This window comes from Phoca vitulina, unplaced genomic scaffold, assembly GCF_004348235.1.
Source record: "Phoca vitulina isolate PV1807 unplaced genomic scaffold, GSC_HSeal_1.0 scaffold40, whole genome shotgun sequence".
In the NCBI taxonomy this organism is placed as follows: domain Eukaryota; kingdom Metazoa; phylum Chordata; class Mammalia; order Carnivora; family Phocidae; genus Phoca; species Phoca vitulina.
Genome location: NW_022589743.1, coordinates 11,980,732 through 12,003,514, shown reverse-complemented (window position 1 = coordinate 12,003,514; position 22,783 = coordinate 11,980,732). Strand labels below are relative to the sequence as shown.

Here is a 22,783-nt window from a genome sequence, read left to right as displayed (position 1 = left end):
GGTGATGGGGATTATTAAGGTCGTTGACACCTGCCACCTATCCTCAGAAATAAGAGGAGTGGGAAGAAGTCCATTTGAGTCCATTTATCTTAGCTAAAAGTGAGAAATTATGGATGAGAGGACATAATTGTAAGAAATTTGTACGCTTAGTAACTTGCATGTTATTTTGTTAGCTTTTACTGCTTTTTCTCTAAGATTAGAAGCAAGGATCTTAAAACATAGAGGTCTTAAGGGACTTGTCTTCAGTGACAGTTTGGAAATGGAGAACCACAAAATAAAAGGCCTTTCCTTGGGGAGAGAAATTCCAGGAGTTGATAACCATCGATAGAAGGCCAAACTGTGAAAATTTATACCACTTCCCATTTGTCTTTTTTTATGGGATAATTTTGTGGCTAAAATATAAACTTTCTGAGGATATCCCCACATATATTAAGATTTAGCACATTTCTTAAGTTTTTCCATATTAAAAAAAGATAATTGTACTACAAAGATGTGAGGAAGAAACATTATTTTTTTCTTTTCTTTTATGGTGAAAGACTGCTTATTGAGGTGGTAATTAAACTCAGGACACTTAGTCTTATTTTTATATTTTCCTTTTCCCTTGGATGTCACAGTTTTGTGGTTTTTTAAAAGAGATTTTATTAGCACGCATATGCACGTGTGTGCACAAAGCCAGGTGGAAGGGACAAAGGGAGAGAGAAAGGGACAAGCAGACTTCCAGCTGTGCATGGAGCCCAAAATGGGGCTCAATCTCAGGACTCTGAGATCATGACCTGAGCCAAAGTCAGATGCTTAACCGACTGAGCCACCCAGGTGCCCCTTGAATGTCACAGTTTTGAGGGTTTTTTTTATTTTATTTTTTATTTTTATTTTTTTTAAAGATTTTATTTATTTATTTGAGAGAGAATGAGAGAGAGCACATGAGAGGGGGGAGGGTCAGAGGGAGAAGCAGGCTCCCCGCCAAGCAGGGAGCCCGATGCGGGACTCGATCCAGGGACTCCAGGATCATGACCTGAGCCGAAGGCAGTCGCCTAACCAACTGAGCCACCCAGGCGCCCTTGAGGGGTTTTTTTAAACCTGAAAGTGAAAAGATACTGCTGAATATTTCAGTATCGTTACATTTTCTTTTGTTTCAGAATGTAAGTATATTTAAATTTATACAGTAGAATCTTGATTTGTTCAGTCATCTTCATTTACTTGTTTAGGACTGCAAATAAGTAACAAATAAAGTGCTTGGAGTTTGATTTTGCCTGTTGCTATTTCACAACAGTTTTGATCTTGGAATTTGGTTGGTTTTCTTTTACTTCAGCACTTTGCGTCAGAGAGCAGACCCTGTTTACAGTCCACCTCTTCAAGTTTCAGGACTTTGTTGGAGGCTAAAAGTTTACCCAGTAAGTTTTTAATGTTTCTAATAAATTTTGAAACCAAGGTCTTTCTTTCAGGGTTCTGTAGCATACTGGTTCACTTTTTTTTTTTTTTTTTTTTTTTTGAGAGAGAGAGCGAGGCAGAGAGCGAGCAGGGTGTAGAGGGGCAGAGGCAGAGAGAGAATCTCAAACGGGCTCCATACTCAGTGCAGAGTCCTTCATGGGACTCAGTCTCATGACCCTGAGATCATAACCATAAGCCAAAATTAAGAGTCAGATGCTTAACTGACTGAGCCACCCAGGTGCCCCCACTTTTTTTTTTTATTTGAAAATTTCAGTGGTTTTATTAAGCAATTCATGAATTAGGCAGCATCCCATATAACAGAGAGATGCTCCCTGGTTCACTTTTTTAGTGGAGTAAAGAACTAAAGTAATGACAATATTATGGTTTTTTATAGGGTATATTACTAAGTGTACCAAAAAAATGAGTTCAGTGTGAACAGTATGAACCTTGACCTTGGTGAATTTTCTCGCTTCTAAGAAGTATTTATCTTTAGAAGAAATGTTTAAAATTCTTATTTTAAAAACCATTTTTTATTTTTATTTTATTTTATTTTTTTATTTTATTTTTATTTTATTTTAGTTTTTTAAAGATTTTATTAATTTATTTGACAGAGAGAGACACAGCGAGAGAGGGAACACAAGCAGGGGGAGTGGGAGAGGGAGAAGCAGGCTTCCCACGGAGCAGGGAGCTCAATCCCAGGACCCTGGGATCATGACCTGAGCTGAAGGCAGATGCTTAACAACTGAGCCACCCAGGCGCCCCTTTTATTTTTATTTTTTATTTTTTTAAAGATTTTAGTTTATTTGAGAGAGAGAACGAACAGGGAGAAGGACAGAGGGAGAAGCAGACTCCCTGCTGAGCAGGGAGCCCAATATATGGGGCTCAATCCCAGGACTGTGAGATCATGACCTGAGCTGAAGGCAGCTGCTTAAACCAACTGAGCCACCCAGGCGCCCTAAGATCATTTTTTAAATAAAAATAAAATATAGATACGGAAAGCTATAAAAAGTACATGTATGCTGATTACATACTCACGGTGCATTTCAGTATGTTTCTTTGACCTACGTATTTTCTGTAAATTGGCAGCTGGATGTAACGGCGTGATGAGATGTATAGTTGATTCTGGTGGCAAGGGTATAAGCAGTATTGTCTTCTTTTATCACATCATATCTAGTTGCATCTCTTTTTGTGATATTGGCTGCTATCAGTGCTCATTGCCTACATCTTAATTCACTGGGAGTTGTAAAATAGTGATATTCTCATTTTATTGTTTTTCATTTATTAATTGCAGTACTTTTATAGAGATATGTTTCTAAGAGATGCTTCCCATTATCAATTATTTGGCTACCCACTATTATAGTTCATAAAGAACAAACAGGATTTGTTCCTGTTATTTACCAGTTTTCCCTGGTATTTTCTGGACGTGATCAATAAATGTCATTATGAACTCAGAGATTTATATATGTATAATCTCCTTAAGTTGGCTTCTTTGTCACTTTGACCCTAAAATCCCTAGCAGTGACTCTAGTAGTTACCTTTCTTGTTCTCTTCCATGGCAAGATATTCTAGCCATCTTGTCCATTTCCTACTCCATATCTGTAATTGGCCATTTTATTCAAAGAGCCCTGATTCCTGTTAGTGGGGAAATGGTATTTCAAGACCAGACTGCTAGGGATGCTTATTTCTACCAAGTTGGTCACAGTTTCTAGGACTCCTTAGTGAACAGAGGTAGGAAATACATAGATAAATATATATGGGTATTTGTAAAGGGGGAAATCTGCATTTATTTATTTAAAATTTATTTAATAGACTTTATTTTTTAGAGCAGTTTTAAGTTAAACATCAAAATTGAGTGGTACGTACAGAGAGTTCCATGTGCCCCCTGGCCCCACATCCTTCCCCATTATCAGCATAGCTGACACGGGAGTGGTACATATGTTACAGTTGATGAACTTACAGTGACGTATTATTACCCAGAGTCCTGGTTTACGTTAGAGTTCGTTATTAGCCATGTACATTATACGGTTTTTTTTGTTATTTTGTTTGTTTTTAGGCCAAAGAGTAAGAGAAAAACTGGATGGGAGTATGGATAAAATTGAATTGGATAAGCTCCAGGGATCTCAGCAGAGAAAAAATATTTGAACACTTTAAAATTGCTGTATAATTGAATATTGGGGTTTTTTTTTTGGATACATGTATGTATTTTTTAAAGATAAAATAGCCCTTGAGTCAGTGCTCACATTTACAGTTTAAATTCAGGACTATAGAGTGTTTTTTACTTAATCTTTTTATATTACACCTATGTCTCCTTCCATTCTAGGAATCCTACTGCTTGAATCCTTTGGAAATAATAGAGTATCTCATAATCAGTCACTCATTTGCTTTATTTTACCTTATAGACACAAATATCTCAGGATAGGAACGCTTAATTCTACCATCAATTTGATTACAGAGAACTGCTTAAAAATTTTTTGTGTTTATACTCCCTTGTTCCCCCACTTCTGCCACATTAGATAGGAGTTTTGATGTCCAAATCTTGTTCTCTGAGTTTTTATATTTTGAAAACAGTTTGTGTTTTAACTGTTCACTCTAGAGCCAGTATTGCTGGATATAAAATCCTTAGCTTATGTTTTCTGTCATTGGGTATCTCAAATATGTAATTCAATTTTCTATAGGTAAAGTCTTATTATAAACTAATTCTTAAAAGGCATTCCATAATATTGTCTAGGTGCCCAAATAATCTTTTGTTTAAGTCTAGTAATTTACTATTATATGTTTTAGTTGTTTTGGGTCATTATTACATGGTAAGCCCTTTGAGTATGTAGATTTAGATCTTTTTTTTCCCTCCCCCCCCCAAGAAAATGTTTCCTTAATTACAGTTTTAAGTATTTATTATGTTCCTTTCTTTGGTTTTCGTTCTTGAGACTTGTTGTATTCTCTGTATTTTGAATCTTTTCCTGTCTTCAGTATTGGTTTCTCTCTAATCTTCCTAGCTCTTCATTTCTTTTTGAAATTTTCAAATTTTTCTGTTTGAAAAATTTTCCTTTGTTCACTTATTTAAGATAAAAACTCTTCTGCTTACTTGCTTTCCTGTTTCTTTTAGTTCAGTCTTTATTTCTTAAATAATCTTTTATTTCTAATTCTTAGTTCTATTACCTCATTTCTGAGTTTTTCTAATTCTGGTTTGTGTTATTTTTTCATATCATATTTTTTTTCCCTTTAATCATTTGTAGGTGTACATGTAGTATTGTTAAGTATATTCACATTGTTGTGCAGCCAGTCTCCAGAACTTTTTCATCTTTCAAAACTGAAGCTCTCTGCTCAATAAACGATAATTCCGCATTTGTCCCTCCACTCAGTCTTCGATAACCACCACTCTGCTTTTTGTTTCAGTGAATTTGACTGCTCTAGAGATCCCATATATGTGGAATCCTACAGTATTTGTCTTTCTGTGGTTGGCTACTTACATAATCCCCTCAAAGTTCATCTACTTTATAGCGTGTGTGAGAATTCTCTTTTTAAAGCTGAAAAACATTCCAGTGTAGGTACTACACTTTGTTTATGCATTCATCTGTTTAAGATTTTATTTATTTGTCAGAGAGAGAGAGAGCACAAGCAGAGGAAGTGGCAGGCAGAGGGAGAAGCAGGCTTCCTGCTGAGCGAGGAGCCTGATGTGGGACTCCATCTCAGGACCCTGGGATCATGGCCTGAGCCAAAGGCAGACGCTTAACCCACTGAGCCACCCAGGTGTCCCTATTCATTCATCTGTTGATTGACACTTCGGGTTGCTTCTGCCTCTTGGCTATAGTGAATAGTGCTGCTGTGGACAGGGGTGTGCAAATATCTTTTCAAGATCCTGCTTTCAGTTCTTTTGGCTGTATACCCAGAAGTGGAATTAGATCAAATGATAATTCTGTTTTTAATTTTTTTGATGAACACTCTCAACAGTGCACAAGGGTTCCAATTTCTCCCTGTATTTGTCAATACTTGTTTTCTGTTTCTTTGATAGTAACCATTCTGATGGGCATGAGGTAATAGTTTGGTTTTGATTTGTGCTTCCCTATTGATTACTAATATTGAGCATCTTTTCATGTGCTTGTTGACCATTTGTATATCTTGTTCGGAAAAATGTCTACTCAAGTCCTTTGCCCATTTGAAAATTTAGTTGTTGTTGAGTTGTAGAATTTCTTTATACATTCTGGATATTGACCCCTTGTTAGATATACGTTTTACACACATTTTCTCCCATTCTGTAGGTTCTTTTTTAATTCTTTTAACCTTTGATGCACAGAAGTTCTAAATTTTGGTGTAGTTCAATTTGTCTGGTTTTGCTTTTGGTTTCATAGCCAGGAAATCCTTACCAAATTTAATGTCATGAAGCTTTTCTTCTATGTTTTTCTTAAGAAGTTTTGTAATTTTAGGACTTATAGTTAGATCTTTGATCCATTTTTATTTAATTTTTGAACATAAAGTAGGGATCCAATTTCATTTGCATGGCGATATCCAGTGGGTGATAAGGCAATCAAAAATAAATATGATGCCTTGCTTTCTGAGAGATGTCCTAGCTCTGCCCTTCTCCTTCCTTTGTTTTTATTATTTCTCTGCTGTTTACTTTTTATTTCACTTTTAGCACTTTCTTTGTAATGTAATGAATGTCTATATTCATTTACAAGAGTTTAGAGTGACCTGACTGCATTTAATTCTCAGAGTTTTTAATGTAAGGTGCCCTTGTACTCCATTGGTAATCCATTGAGCAGCTCATTCCATTTTTAGCTATTGTATTTGGTTTGTGAGGCTTTTCAGTGGCTCTTTGCCATTTTGTGGTTTCTCTGTTACCTGGTTCATTAGATGCCCCATAGCTTCCCTGTCTTTTCTCCCATGCAGATGTTTATGTCATACAGGTCTTAATGGTTGTAATTGATAATCTTTATCTGCTTGTGTTTTGGGGATTGTGGAGATAATCTGTCATCTAGTTTTGTTGTAAATGTTTTTTGTGAGCTTTTGTGTTTTCTGTCCAATTATTTTTGTTTGTTTTCTGTTTGGATTTAGAGAGTTGCATAAATTATGTTGCCATTGCTGCAATCTTTCTAGAATCCTCTGTCTTTTGGGATGCCTGGGTGGCTCAGTTGGTTAAGCGTCTGCGTTCAGCTCAGGTCATGATCCCAGGGTCCTGAGATCGAGGCCCGCATCGGGCTCCTTGCTCAGCAGGGAGCTTGCTGCTCCCCCTGCTTGTGTGTGCGCAGGCTCTCTCTCTCTCTGTCTCTCTCACAAATAAAATCTAAAAAAAAGAATCCTCTACCTTTTGAAAAATCTTAAAGCTAGTATTTTGTTAGAGGTATAGCTGGCATGTACGTAAGCTATTAAAATATTTTCCTTAAAATTATGATAAAAATAAAATCAAAAAGAAATTTCTAATGTTAGCTGGTAAAGATCAGAAGTAAAAAATGTTTATTCCTTTTTATTATTTATTAATTTATTCCAGGGAAGTTGTTCTAGTAGCATAATTTAGAAGAAGAAAAAAATCCAGCCATGTGAACAAGGATTATTGATTTTTATTTTATTTTTTAATTTTTTAATTTTTATTTATTTATTTTTTAAGTAGGCTCCACACCTAGTGTGGAGCCCAGTGCAGGGCTTGAAACTCACAACCCTGAGAGACCTGAGCTGAGATCAAAAGTCAGATGCTGAACTGACTGAGCCACGCAGGTGCCCCAAATTATAACAACTTTTTAAAATTGATTCTTAAAATGAGTGTAATTTGTGATATAATTTATATTCAATAAAATTTACTAATTTTGGCAAGTTTTGACAAATATATATAGTCATATGATGATTACCACAGTCATGATTTTTATTACTCCCAAATGTTATCTAATTTGTCTTTTAAACTAATTCCTTTTCTCCCTTCCCAGCACCTCTGCAACCATTGATCTGTTTTTGTCACTATAGTTTTGCTTTTCCAGAATTTCATATAATGGGATCATACAATATATAATTTTTTGTTTCTGACTTTTTTCACTTAACTGATGATTCGTTTATTATCTAGTGTTTATTGAACAATCACCTTGTCTAACCCTGAAAACTTCCTTAGGACTTTTGGGAGCAAAGCAGCCTAGAAATGAAGGGGTTAATAAGTACTTGTACTCCTCTGTGGTCATATCCCAGTAGACACTGGAGATGAATAATGAGAAACCTTCCCTCAGTCCTCATAGTCTGGTTGGGGAAACATGTTTATATATGTAGTTATAATGATGATAGTCATTTAAAAAGGTAGGCATAAGAGCAAAGTACTGGAGAATTAGAGAGGGGAGTTAGTATCTTTCTAATCTTCAGACAGACTTTTTTAAAAAAATTTTTGTTGTTATGTTAATCACCATACATTACATCATTAGTTTTAGATGTAGTGTTCCATGATTCATTGTTTGTGCATAACACCCAGTGCTCCATGCAGAATGTGCCCTCCTTAATACCCATCACCAGGCTAACCCATCCTCCCACCCCCCTCCCCTCTAGAACCCTCAGTTTGTTTTTCAGAGTCCATCTTCTCTCATGGTTCGTCTCCCCCTCTGATTTCCCCCCCTTCATTCTTCCCCTCCTGCTTCTTTTTTTTTTTTTTTCTTAACATATATTGCATTATTTGTTTCAGAGGTACAGATCTGAGATTCAACAGTCTTGCACAATTCACAGCACTTACCAGAGCATATACCCTCCCCAGTGTCTATCACCCAGTCACCCCATCCCTCCCACCCCACCCCCCACTCCAGCAACCCTCAGTTTGTTTCCTAAGATTAAGAATTTCCAGACAGACTTTTATATGGAATCCTAACATATAGACATTATATAGAAATTATATTTAATTACTTTCAACATCAAGTGTTACTTTTTTCTGTTTTACTCATTTTTGGTCTTAAAAAAATATATATATATTTTTTGTCTCATACCTAGTAGAGTTTGGTTTTTTTGGGTTTTTTTTGTATTTTTCTTTGGTATTTTCGTTTTTCTTGGAGGCTGATATTTAAGAGTTTTGTATACTCTTATCACACTTCTTGACATTTTCCTTGGTTTGAATATCTTAATATTTTCTTTTTTTTTTTTTAATGTACAAGAGATTTAAATTGTTATAGACTTAAATCTGTTGGTCTTTTTATTATCTCTGCTTTTAAGCTTAGAAGTATTTCCCAATCCAAATATGAGATATTAATCTGTGTTTGTTTGGTTGTGGCTTAATTTTTTACATTTAAGTTGATCTAGCGTTTGTATTTGTGTAACATCTCTTTTTTTAGTTATTGAAGTATAGTTGACTCTTCTTCCTTTTTTTAAGGATGGAAATGGAGTTGTTCGTGGTTACTACTTATCTGTGTTTCTGGAACTGTCAGCTGGCTTACCTGAAACTTCCAAGTAAGACATGCAATTAAATAACAAACATTAGTGTGTCTTTACATACATTTCTCTCAGGATTTTTTATTAACTATTGTTAATTACTATATTGTTATGTCTGTTAAGATGTGTGCTAGTATGGAACCCCTGGCATACTGTGGAGGCACAGACTGGCAGTTCTCAAACTATATGGCCTCAGGGTGTTATACTCTTAAATTTTATTGCAAACACCAAAGAGTTTTTTAATATGGGTTATATCTGTTGATATTTTCTGAGTTAGAAATTAAAACTGAGACTGTCAAATAAATAAATAAAATCTTTAAAAAAAAACTGAGACAAAAAAATTTTTTTAACTTTAAAAACTTTTGTAAGTTCACTTAAAAATAATAATAAACCTATTGTATACTAACATGAATAACATTTTTGTGGAAGTTACCTTTTTTTCTAAAGCAAAATAATATTTGGTAAGGAAACTTTTATTGTTTTGCATTTTTTTGAAATCTCTTAATTTATGGCTTTAAAAAAGACAACTGGAGGGGCGCCTGGGTGGCTCAGTTGTTAAGCGTCTGCCTTCGGCTCAGATCATGATCCCGGGGTCCTGGGATCGAGCCCCACATCGGGCTCCCTGCTCAGCAGGAAGCCTGCTTCTCCCTCTCCCACTCCCCCTGCTTGTGTTCCCTCTCTCGCTGTGTCTCTCTCTGTCAAATAAATAAATAAAATCTTTAAAAAAAAAAAAAAAGACAACTGGATTCTAACAGTGGCCTCTATATTCATTTTGTTGCTATAACTTGTTTTGGTCGAAGTATATGTTTAAAATCTGGCCTCACAGATTTTAATTATCATGGGTAGTTAGGAAAAGTGGTTTTTTGATGAGGTACAATTCATGTACCGTAAAATTGACCTTATAAATAAGTGTACAATTCAGTAGATTTTAGTATAGTCAGTGCTATAACTAACACTGATACTTAATTTCAGAACATTTTCATCACCCCATGAAGAAACCCATTAGCAGTTACTTCCCATTCCCCTTATCCCCAATTCTTGGCAACTGTTATAATCTACTTTCTGTTAAGGAGGAACACTTAGAAAAACAGTTTTAGATAATTGTTAATTATTTTTGATACTACACCAAAGTTGAACAAGTTGTATTCGTTTATTATTTAGATATATTTACAAATATAATTTGTAATGTGGAATCTGGAGCCATGTCAGTGAATTTTATTTTACTCTATTGCACTAAAATTTGTTAGTTTGGTATGAGATGTCTGTTTCTAGCTATAATGGAGTAATAGGGTGATAACCCTTTCTTCTGCAACAACCGAAAAAAGAAGAAAAACAACATTTTCTAGACATTGGACATGAGGCAACAAATGGAAGCAATCCCTTAGAGACGAGAAATAGACAAATAAGGTGTATGACTGCCTGAGCTTACAGCCTTGAGAGAGTTTTCAGGCTATAACCTGGGGAGGGAGAACTGAGTTAGAGTCTGACAGACTCCCTGAGTTTGAGGAGATAGGGCTGAGTGTCCAGGAAGACCAGTGCAGCTAGAATGTATTAGATAGCATTCCAGAAAGGGAAGAGCTGCACAGAGAACTTCAGAGATCTGTAGAGGGCTCCCGTAAGTATTGATAAGGGCACATTTGTAAGGAAATTACCTGAGGTTGGGGAAAGAACTATCTGAAAGATTAGAGGGAGTGGTGCCTGTTGCTCATAAGGGGCAGTAACTGTGTCTGTTCTCACCACTATAGTGGAGAAGCTGATAATTCATGGGGGACTAAGTAAAGTGTTCGGGAAATTTTTGCTTCAGTAGTAGAGAACAAATAGTCCTAGACTGAACAGTGCTCCCAATCCACCTAACAGATAAAAGCAAGACTTGAAAGAATCAGATTGTTTCCAATAACTAAACTGCATCCCAGAACAAAGCTCAAGAATATTTATAAGGTCACAAAATATCCAGCACCCATCAAAGTCAAATTTACAATATCTGGTGTTCAGTCAAGGATTAGTTGACATGTAAAGAGGCAGGAAAACATAATGGGAGTATAATCCATCTAAATTGAGCAAGAACTATTTTTCTTTATTTGGATTATTTCTACTGATGCTTTCTGAATTAGAAATTAAAGCAAACTAAGTTTTTATTAGTTCATATAAAAATATTAACATAAAAATTTATTGAATAACTTTCTAAACCAAAATAATTGATGAGAAAACTTGTTTTGCATTTTTTGAAATCTCTGTATGGCTTAAAAAAAGACAACTGTATTCTTAGGAGAGAAAGACATTTATAAGACAATTATTATAATTATTCCATTTTTTCAAAAGTTGAGTAGAGATATGAAAGATGTAAAAGACTCAAATTGAACTTTTTTTTAAGATTTTATTTATTTGACAGTGAGAGAGGGAATACAAGTAGGGGGAGTGGGAGAGGGAGAAGCAGGCTTCCTGCTGAGCAGGGAGCCCAACGTGGGGCTCGATCCCGGGACTCCAGGATCATGACCCAAGCCAAAGGCAGACACTTGAAGACTGAGCCACCCAGGCACCCCTCAAATTGAAATTCTTGAAAATATTTGAGATAAAAAGTACACTGGGTGATATGAACCATAGATGAGATATTGCAAAAGAAAAGATTAATGAACTTGAAGGCATAGCAATATAAACTGTCCAAAATGAAACAGAAAAATAAATTTTAAAACAGTAGAACATCTTAAAGCAGCTTAATAAGTGTAGATAACTAGAGTCCTCAAACAAGGGGATGGGAAGAAAAAGAATGGTGAAAGTTTCCCAAACTTGATGAAAAGTTGAAACACAGATCCAGGAAGTGCAATCAACTACAGGCATGTCAAACATGACGAAAACACCAAAGCACATCATAATCAAACTGCTCAAAACCAAAGATAAACAGGAAATCTTAAACTGGCAGTGAAAAAAATTACTTAATAGAGGCACAAAGATAAGGATGAAATCTGATTTCTCACTGGAAACAATACAAGTGAAATGATAGAGCAACATCTTGAGAAGATTAAAGAAAAAAATCTCAACCTAGAATTCTGTATTCAGCAAAAATATCTTTTTTTTTTTTTTTAAAGATTTTATTTATTTGAGAGAGAGAGAGAGAGCTCATGAGAGGGGGGAGGGTCAAAGGGAGAAGCAGACTCCCCGCTGAGCAGGGAGCCCAATGCGGGACTTGATCCTGGGACTCCAGGATCATGACCTGAGCCGAAGGCAGTCCCCCAACCAACTGAGCCACCCAGGCGCCCAGCAAAAATACCTTTTAAAAAATAAAGGTATTTTCACATCTGGACTATGTGAAATATTAAAGTACATGCTTCAGATAAAAGGAAAAATAATACCAGTCGGACTTCAGAATCTAAACAAAGGAATGAAGAGTACCAGAAATTGAAATTGCATGGGTAAATTTAAAAAATTTCTCCATTATGTAAATAACTTTAAATGATAATTGGCTGTTTAAACAATGATAACATTGTATTTTGGAATTTATAAAATATATAAAGAAGTAAAGTATCTGACAACAAAAGTGTAAAGGCCAAAAGGGTAAAGCATGGAAATAGAAGATTCTGACACTGTATGTGAAGTGGTACAGTAACAAAGCTAGACTCTGATGATTTAAAGATATATACTGCTGTATAGTAAATTAGCGCAAACGTGGCAACTTAAAATAATAGAAATTGTCTTCCCTCATACTTCTAGAGGCCAGAAATCCAAAAACTATTGTTAGCCCCAAATGAGGTTTTCAGTAGGGTTGTACTAGCTCCAGAGGCACTAGGGGAAAATCCATTCCTTGACTCTTAGTTTCTGGGGCTGCCAGCATTCCTTGGCTTGTGACTACATCACTCCTATCTATTTCTGCCTTCGATCACACTGCCTTGTCTTTTTTTTTTCTTTGTCAGATCTTTCTCTGCTTTCCTCTTAAAAATGACTCTCATAATTACATTTAGGGTCTACATGGATTATCTAGGATGGTTCCCTTATCTGAAGATCCTTAGCTTAATCATAGCTGTATGCTCCCATTTTTTGCTATAAAAAGTAACAGTCACACATTCCAGGGATTAGGATGTGAATATCTTGGGGTAGGGGGTAATACCACAACCATAAACTATAAAGCCACTACTAAAATGACAGACATATAGCTAATAAAGCAAAAAAGGGGATAAAATGGAATTACAAACAACTACTTAAAGAAGACAGAAAAAGTTAGGTAATGAACAGATAGGATGAATACCAAAGTGCATTCATGTAAATGATCTAACACCCAGTTAAAAGGTAGAGATTGTCAGATTGGCTAAAAAAGCAAAACTCAAGATTACGTTGCCCACAAGAAACACACTTTATTTTTTTTATTTTTTATTTTTAAATATTTTATTTATTTATTTTGACAGAGAGAGAAAGACAGCAAGAGAGGGAACACAAGCAGGGGGAGTGGGAGAGGGAGAAGCAGGATTCCTGCCGAGCAGGGAGCCCGATGTAGGGCTCTATCCCAGGACCCTGGAATCATGACCTGAGCCGAAGGCAGACGCTTAACGACTGAACCACCCAGGCACCCCAGAAACACACTTTAAATAGAAAGATATACCATACTAGTACTAGTCAAAAGTATGTTAGATTTCAAAGCAAATATTACCAGAGATAAAGAAGTTTATTTCATAGCAATAAAAGGATCAGTTAATGAGGACATATGACATGTACTTATGTTTATGCCCCAGGAACAGATCTTCAAAATACATGAAGCAAAACCTGAGAGAAGAGGCGCCTGGGTGGCTCAGATGGTTAAGCGTCTGCCTTCAGCTCAGATCATGATCCCAGGGTCTCTGCTCAGCAGGGAGCCTACTTCTTCCTCTCCCTCTGCCTGCCGCTCCCCCTGCTTGTAGGCGCTCTCTCTCTTCTCTCTGTCAAATAAATAAAATCTTTTTTTTTAAAAAAGATCAAAGTAGAATGCAATGAAATAAAAATTGAAAAATAGAGAAAATCATTGAAATCAAAACAAAATTTGATGTCTAAATCTACATGACTTACAATAAAGCTACAGTATTAATATAGCATAGTATTAGCATAAGGTTAGAAAAATTCATGAATGGAATATACTATGAGTCCAGCAATAAACCCACATTCATAAGGACAGATTTTTGATAAAGATGCGAAGGCAATCCTGCGGAGGGAGTATAGTCTTGGTTCTTGGCTATCTGTAATCAAAAAAACATAAACTCGTATCCATAGCTCATACTACATATGTAAACTAACTGAAAATTGACTAATCCTAGATTTAAATTCTTTTTTAAGATTTTATTTATTTGAGAGAGAGAGAGAGAGAGCACATGAGCAGGGGGGAGTGGCAGGCAGAGGGAGAAGCAGGCTCCTTATGTGGGACTCGTTCCCTAGGACTCTGGGATCACCCCTGAGCTGAAGGCAGATGCTTAACGACTGAGCCACCCAGGTGCCCCTAGATTTAAATTCTAAAACAATAAAACTTCTAGGAGATATCTGACTTTGGTTTAGGCAATGATATTTTAGTTATAAACCAAAAGCACAATCTACAAAAGAACACATTTATTAGATTTCATAGAAAACCATAAAGTTCTCTTCAAATTGCATGGACTTTTTTTTTTTTTTATGTTAGTCACCATACATGATTAGTTTTTGATGTAGTGATCCACGATTCATTGTTTTCATAAAACACCCAGTGCTCCATGCAGTACGTGCCCTCCTTAATACCCATCACTGGGCTAACCCGTCCCCCCCCACCCCCCCTGTCCTCTAAAACCCTCAGTTTGTTTCTCAGAGTCCATAGTCTCTCATGGTTCATCTCTCCCTCCGATTTCCCCCCCTTCATTTTTTCCCTTGCATCTCCTAATGTCCTCCATGCTATTCCTTATATTCCACAAATAAGTGAAACCATATGATAATTGACTTTCTCTGTTTGACTTATTTCACTTAGCATAGTCTCCTCTAGTCCCATCCATGTTGATGTAAAAGTTGGGTATTCATCCTTTCTGATGGCTGAGTAATATTCCATTGTATATATGGACCACATCTTCTTTATCCATTCATCTGTTGAAGGGCATCTCAGCTCTTTCCACAGTTTGGCTATTGTGGACATTGCTGCTATGAACATTGGGGTGCATATGGCCCTTCTTTTCACTACATCTGTGTCTTTGGGGTGAATACCCAGTAGTGCACAAATTGAATGGACTTTTATCCAGAATATATAAGGAACTCAAAACTCAACAATAAAAAAAATAAGCTCCCTTCCCCATGTGGACAAAACATTTGTCACACACCTCACTGAGGAAGATATATTGATGGCAAAATAAGCCTATTTAAGATGATTAATAGCATTGGTCATTAGGGAAATAGAAATTTACAATCAATATGATACCAGTATACTCTAGTGCATTAATTATTAGGGAAATGGAAACGTATAAACAGTATGAATACCACTATATCCCATTGGAATGGCCAAAATTAAAAAGATCATGCCAAGTTTTGGCAAGAATATATAGAAATTTGAAGTCTTGTACATTCCTCCTGGGAATGTAAAATGATACAACCACTTTTGTAAACTATTTGGTGATTGTTAACAAATTAAATGTACACTTACTATATGACTCAACTAAACCACTCCTAGACATTTACCCAAGAGAAAAGGAACTATATGTCCATACAAAGACTTTTACACAAATATTCATAGCATCTTTGTTTGTAATAGCCAAACAGAATCAACTCTAATTTCCATCAACAGCTGAATGGTAAATAAATTTTGGTGTGTCCATACAATGGAATACCACTCAGCAATAAAAACCAATGAACTGTTGGGGCGCCTGGGTGGCTCAGGTCAAGCATCTGCCTTTGGCTCAGGTCATGATCCCAGGGTCCTGGGATCGAGCCCCGCATCAGGCTCTCTGCTCTGTGGGAAGCCTGCTTCTCCCTTTCCCACTCCCCCTGCTTGTGTTCCCTCTCTTGCTGTGTCTCTCTCTGTCAAATAAATAAATAAAATCTTAAAAAAAACAAAAAACTAATGAACTGTTGATACATGCAACGACATGAATACCTTTTAAATTATTCATGAAGGAAACTAAGAAAAAGAGCATGTATATGATTCCACTTAGGTAAAACTCTAGAAAAATGCAAACTGATCTGTAGTGACAGAATGCAGATAGGTAGTTGTTTGGAGATGGAGGGACAGACAAGGCTGGGGTTAGGTGGAGGGAGAAGTTAAGGGAGGGAAGTACAAAAGGCAGAGGAAACTGGGAGAGGAAGTATCTCCCAGTAGTATCTTGATTGTGGTGATGGTTTCATGGGTATGTATATATGTGTGTGTGTGTATACACACATAAATTACCAACCAGATTGTATACTTTATACCAAATCGTAATCTTCAAATATGTGCAGCTTTCTTTGTTACACTTCATTAAAGCTGTTTACTCAAAAAAAAACAAACAATAAGAACGCCATTGGTTTGTCTTGTACTTTGAATGGATCTTTTACTCATGTATTGATCATTTGGAAAATAATAGTTTACTAAATATGTGGCTGACACATTTCATTATGTGATATCAAAAAATTACATTCATTGATACTACCATTTTCATCAGGAGAGTCCTCTTTTTCTTTTTTTTTTTTTTAAGGAGAGTCTTGAAGTATTAGAAAGCTTTTAAGCTCATGTAGCACATACAGATTTTCCAGAATTATGATTTTTTATTTGAAAGCTTGTGTTTTGTCATTGACAACCAATACTGGCATTTTTTTTTTTCATTAATTTGGTCCAGAAAATGTCTGCCAGGTGTCTACAACTGAATAACCATGGTTTGTTGTTCATTTGATGTATCACAAAAAAATATGGCTAATGAACTTGCAACTCAGTTAAAGTTATTTCCTCAAGTACTTTATGTGTGTTTCCCATTTTGTGATACCAAGAGTTGAGGTTTAATAGCAGTTAACAATTTTGCTACATCAAAGACATTACTGAGGGACACTGGCATTTTTTTCCCCTGTCTGAAAGTGTATAGCACTGAATAATATGGCTACTGGTACATTTTTAACCACCATTCTTCTGTACCATTAGTGCAAATGTCCACATGAAAGGGACGAACAGTATTACGATACTGGTTTTGACATTTTGGATTCCTAAAAGGATCATATAGGAACTGACCCCTCAGGGGCACACAAGCTACACTTTAACAACCTCTGGCATAGACTAACCTTAATGCAGAATATTCTTGTCACTACTGATGAGTCAAACTATGAATAATGTTAGTAATATGGGAAGGATTCTGGCCTTTGAATTATAAGTATGTTCTAGTTATAGCTCTGCTCCAAATGTCCTGTATGATCTGAAACAGTGGACTCACCTGTATTGTTATTATAACAGCTAACTGCTAAGTATATACTTTGCACCAAGCACTGTGCTTTACATACTCACTTGGCTTTATCACCATCTTGTGAGCTATAGGTTATATTATTAGTCCCATTTCACAGATGGTAATACAGTGATGGCTTAGTTAAATTATTCACTCAAGATCAGCATTGTTTAACAGCAATCTATTTAACACAGATTTTTTGGTCTCTGTATTGTTTGTTGTTAACTACTAGGCTCTGTTTGATTCTCTGAAATCAGCCATTTTGGTTGGAAGGTGGTTGATTATGGGCAGAATTATAGGAAGCTCAGTGATTGCGGGATTTCGTTCATGTCCCTGTCGCTACCATTAAATCTTGGGCTTCTCCTTGTCTCTTGATTAAGCTATTTCTTGATCTACCTCTATTTCTTGCCTTGGGAAGTTTCCCCTTTTTCTCTCACTGATAATGTAGATTTTGTGATATTTCTGTTGCCTTTGGTACTGATTTCATCTCTGTGCTTTTATTGTTGACCATATACACTTCAGGAACTTAAAGTTCACATTGTCTTACACCATAATGTTCTCAATGAAAATGAAATATTAGGATACTAAGGCTGAAAAAAGATTAGAATTTGTATAATTGTTAGATATTATCTAAATACCTCAGTGAGACCTTTCTGTTCTGATAAAATGACATCTTATTATCTCTTAATTCTCTTAACACTTCAATAAGCCTAGAGAAGAGTTCGAATACTTTTTCATTAATAATAAAATGTCATTCAATTATGGAATTCAGAGTTGAACAGTAAAGTAGTTTAACTGCCAAAATATGGAATAAAAACTTAAATCATTGTGTCATTATCTAGTAGATTTTAATATCACCTGGGATGCTGCAGAGGTACTCTCATAATTTCATTATGCTTAAGTATCTCTCTACAGGTGTGTGTTAGTATACACATGTATAGGCTTTCAGAGAAAATTTGCATATGAGTGACATCCTGGAATTGATTTTTAATAGTCTTTGCTGAGTGCCTTGTTTTAGAGAAGGGAATTTCTTTGAGTTGCTTAAAGAAAATTGAACTTTCCCTGGGAGAGTAAATGTAATAACTAAAATTTTTACGTTAACAGTTGTCGTATTTATTCAGACCTTCGGTTTGATAGAAGGAAAGAATTTAAGTTGGACTCTTCAAATTTAAGGTTTTAGTTTTATCTAAGATTGGGGTTGAGATGCTTTGTAACTAATTTAACTTGGATTAATTCCCACATTTGTTAGAAACATAGGTCTATATCTGTCATGATTTTAAAGAACTAATGCCAGTGAAGGAATGATCTTTTTTCAAACATTATATGGTTTTTCATACAAAGTGACTTTTCACTTTTTTATATTGATTTTAAACTTTTATCTGTTTTGATACTGGATATAATTAACCATCGGCATTAATGCCCCCCCAATTTTCAGTATTCTTTTTTTTTTTTTTTTAAAGATTTTATTTATTTGACAGAGAGAGACACAGCGAGAGAGGGAACACAAGCAGGGGGAGTGGGAGAGGGAGAAGCAGGCTTCCCGCAGAGCAGGGAGCCCGATGTGGGGCTCGATCCCAGGACCCTGGGATCATGACCTGAGCCGAAGGCAGACGCTTAACGACCGAGCCACCCAGGCGCCCCCGATTTTCAGTATTCTTGATTGTTTCTCATGTGTTTCGAGTTTTTCACTACTCATTTTAAAAGTAGAAGTAAAAAGTTAATTTTTTAGAGGTGAAATTCACGTAACACATAGTTAACAATTCTAAAATATATAGTTTAGTGGCATTTAGTACATTTACAGAGACGACCATCACCTCCCTGTAGTTTCAGAATGTTTTCATTACCCCAGAACACCCCATACCCATTAAGTAAACACTCCCTGTTTCTTTCTTCCCCCATACGTAGATAACTACAACTCTCCTTTTTTTCTCTGTGTGTTTTTGCCTATTCTAGATTTTTCATATAAAAGATCCTACAATAGGACCTTTTGTGTTTGGCTTCTATTCACTTAGCATGGTATTTTCAAGGTTCACCCATGTAAAGCATATACCAGAACTTCATTCCTTTATATGACTGAATAATATCCCATTTTATGTATGTACTTCAATTTGTTTACCCATTCATCTGTTGATGGACAATTTGGGTTGTATCCAACTTTTGGCTATTATGAATAATCCTGCTGTAAATATTCATGTACGGGTTTCATATGGACATATGTTTTTGTTTCTTTTGAATATATACCTAGTTGTGGAATTGCTGGGGTTTATGGTAATTCTGTGTTTATAACATTTTTGGGGAACTGCCAAGCTTTTCCACAGTGGCTATACAATTCTGTGTTTCTACCAGCACTGTATGAGAGTTCATAGTTCTTCACATCCTCACCAACACTTAATTTTCCATTTTTAATTATATTTTAGAGACATCCCAGTAAGTATGAAGTGGTATTTCATTGTGGTTTTGATTTGCATTTCCTTAATGGTCAGTGAAGTTGAGCATCTTTTCATGTGCTTATTGACCATTATTATACCTTTGGAGAAATGTCTATTCAAGTCTATTTCCCATTTTTAAATGGGGTTGCTTGCCTTTTTGTTGTTGAGTTATAGAAATTTCTTACATATTTTGAATGCTTAAATAACCCTTATCAGGTGATTTGTAGGATTTGACAGTAGTTTCTCCCATTCTGTAGGTTTGTCCTTTCACTTTCTTGATTATGTCCTTTGATGTACAATGTTTTAAATTTTTATGAAGTTCAAGTTATCTTTTTTTTCCTTTTGTTGCTCATACTTTTGGAATTAAATCTACAAATGCATTGCCAAATTCAGTCAATTCGTGAAGATTTACCCCTGTGTTTTCTTCTGAGAGTTTTATAGTTTTAAGCCCCTATATTTAGGTCATTTATCCATTTTGAGTTAATTTTTGTATATGGAATTAGTTAAGGGTCCAGCTTCATTCTTTTGCATGTGGCTATCCAGTTTTCTCAGCATCATTTTTGTTGAAGAGACTTTTTCTTTCCCATTGAATGATCTTGGCACCCTTGTCAAAAACAATTGTGCATGGATATTTGTGTTTATTTCTGGACATTTAATGGTACCTTTTATACTACAGAGCTAGAGTCATGACTTCCTTAGAAGCGGACAAAATATCACAACTTATGTATTGGTTAGTTCTTTGTGCTATCAATCTTGATAATGTATTGTGAGTGATACTAATATAAAAATTATTTTGACAGTACTTAAAGAAATTTTCACATCTGATATTTGTAGGTAAGGAGCTGCAGTTTTTTCCCTTAATTTTGCCAGCAGAAATAGCAGGTTGTAAGCTATTGTGTTTTTCCTTTAAAGTGTATCTCCACTAAAAAGGGAAGCTTTATGGCTACTGTTGATTGTTCCTTCTGGTTATCTTTATTTTTTCATTTTTCTGTCTTATTTAACAGTACTTTCTTAGAAGACTTTGGAGTTTTATGTAATATAAGTTATGGAAATCTGAGTATATTGGATTTCTCAATGTATACTTATTTTCAGTTAGAAAATTTTGTAGGCTTGAATTTCTGAACACAAGTTATTCAAACGAATTGGAATAATATAGTTTTTAAAAATTTATTATTTACTTTATAATTGCATGGAGGTGAACCTCAGTGGAAATGGCAGAATATTTATATGTGAGGATATATAGGTAATAAATATGTGGAAAAATATGTAGCTTTGCTAAAACAAAAGTAACTTTGAAAGTACTGTTTTATACAGAATTTATTTTTTGAGGTGCTACTTTATACCTGCTATATTGATAAACATTTTTAAGAGGAAAAAAGGACCTAGTGCCAATCATGTTGTGGTAGCCCATTTACAAAACTGGTGTCTTTAGAAATGATACAGTCATTTCTGAAAGAAAAGTAACTTGTATATATCGATAAGTTTCTTCTCAGGTAATAACTTAATGACCTACTTAATGTTTTGATATGTCTGTCTTCTTGTTTATTAACTCTGTATTAATAGTTTGTTTTTCAATTTTAGATATGAGTATCGTGTAGAGATGGTTCATCAGTCCTGCAATGATCCTACCAAAAATATCATTCGAGAATTTGCATCTGACTTTGAAGTTGGAGAATGCTGGGGTTATAATAGATTTTTCCGTTTGGATTTACTTGCAAATGAAGGATACTTGAATCGACAAAATGATACAGTGATTTTAAGGTAATAAGAAACATTTGCTAGTGTTGTTTTTATCATGGGGGAATAATGTCATCAGAACTTTATTTTAGAGTTTATTTATTTGGGGTGCTTGGGTGGCTCAGTGGGTTAAGTGTCTGACTCTTGATTTTAGCTCAGGTCATGATCTCAGGGTTGTGAGATCAAGCCCCGCCCAGCCTGGATCCTGCTTAGGGTTCTCTCGCTCTCCCTCTGCCCTTCCCCCACTACTGACACATGTGCACATGTTCTCGCTCGCTCTCAAAAAAGTAGTTTATTCATTTACCAGAGATGAATGTTGAAATTTATACTAACTATAATCTTATTATGTTTTTAACTATTTCATTTCAGGAGCCCTGTGTAGTGAGTAATATAACTTAGAAATGCGTTTGACATCTAGTTAGTAATTCCATAAAAAGGAAACCACTACTTCCAATAAATAATGTTCCATTTATTTATCTAGTGAACTTCTAGTAACCTCACCATTTGGAAATATAAAAATAGGGATCGAGTGCTTATTTTTTTCACTTGACATTGTATATTTGGGTGACTGGTTTTACAAGCTTAAACTCAAAATAATTTTCAGTTTCTTCTAGATAACAGCAATTTAAAAGTAAGGGAATAGAGATGAAAATTGATGAAAACAAACTAAGTGATAGTAGTTGGGGTGTTATTTGCAAGAAAGGACAACGTAAATGCTAACTATAAAACCACAACGGCCCTGTTTAATGTTGTACCCTTTACAAGTTGTACCCTTTACAAGTCAGACATTTTGGAGCATCATTACATGGTTTTAATTTGATGATGAAAATGAGAACTTGAGTATTAAAAAAGTAGATCCAATTATGTTTTGAACAGTGTTTAGCAGTTTAAGAAGTTTCCATCAAAACAGTTTTCAAAGCTATTTTCCTTGGAAGTGATTTGATACACTCTTAAATTTCTCTTATTCTGGGACACCTGGGTGGCTCAGTCGGTTAAGCATCTGCCTTCGGCTCAGGTCATGATCCCAGGGTGTTGGGATCCAGTTCCGCATCAGGCTCCTTGCTCAGCGGGGAGCCTGCTTCTTCCTCTGCCTGCCTCTCTCTCTCTCTTACAAATAGATAAAAATCTAAAAAAAAAAAAAAATTTTCTCTTATTCTGAGCTCTTTGTTCTGGAGGGTGCTGTATGAGTTATTGTTATATTAAACTTTATTAGTATGTGTTCTTCATAATCTTTCTGGGAGAATAAAGAAGTGAGAAAAGATTATTGCATTTTCAATGTAGGAAAAAAAAAGATTCATGTGTTTGTCATCTTTTGGGGAATTATTTTAACTCCCATTTTATAATTTTATAACCTTTCAGGGTTTTTGTATTTTTAAAAATTATTTGCCAAAAGAGGGGCGCCTGGGTGGCTCAGTCGTTAAGCGTCTGCCTTCGGCTCAG

The 22,783-nt window shown here is 35.5% G+C and overlaps 1 protein-coding gene across 5 annotated transcripts in view; it reads left to right on the top strand.

Annotated features, from left to right (window-relative positions):
• Nucleotides 1–22,783, top strand: part of TRIM37 (tripartite motif containing 37) — a 178,212-nt gene that overhangs the window by 89,644 nt on the left and 65,785 nt on the right. For all 5 annotated transcript variants that reach the window (XM_032428782.1, XM_032428784.1, XM_032428783.1 and 2 more), the window contains exons 11-13: nt 1,310–1,391; nt 8,750–8,826; nt 21,188–21,367. In XM_032428782.1, the coding sequence (XP_032284673.1) occupies nt 1,310–1,391; nt 8,750–8,826; nt 21,188–21,367 (339 nt within the window). The remainder of the gene's footprint in view (nt 1–1,309; nt 1,392–8,749; nt 8,827–21,187; nt 21,368–22,783) is intronic.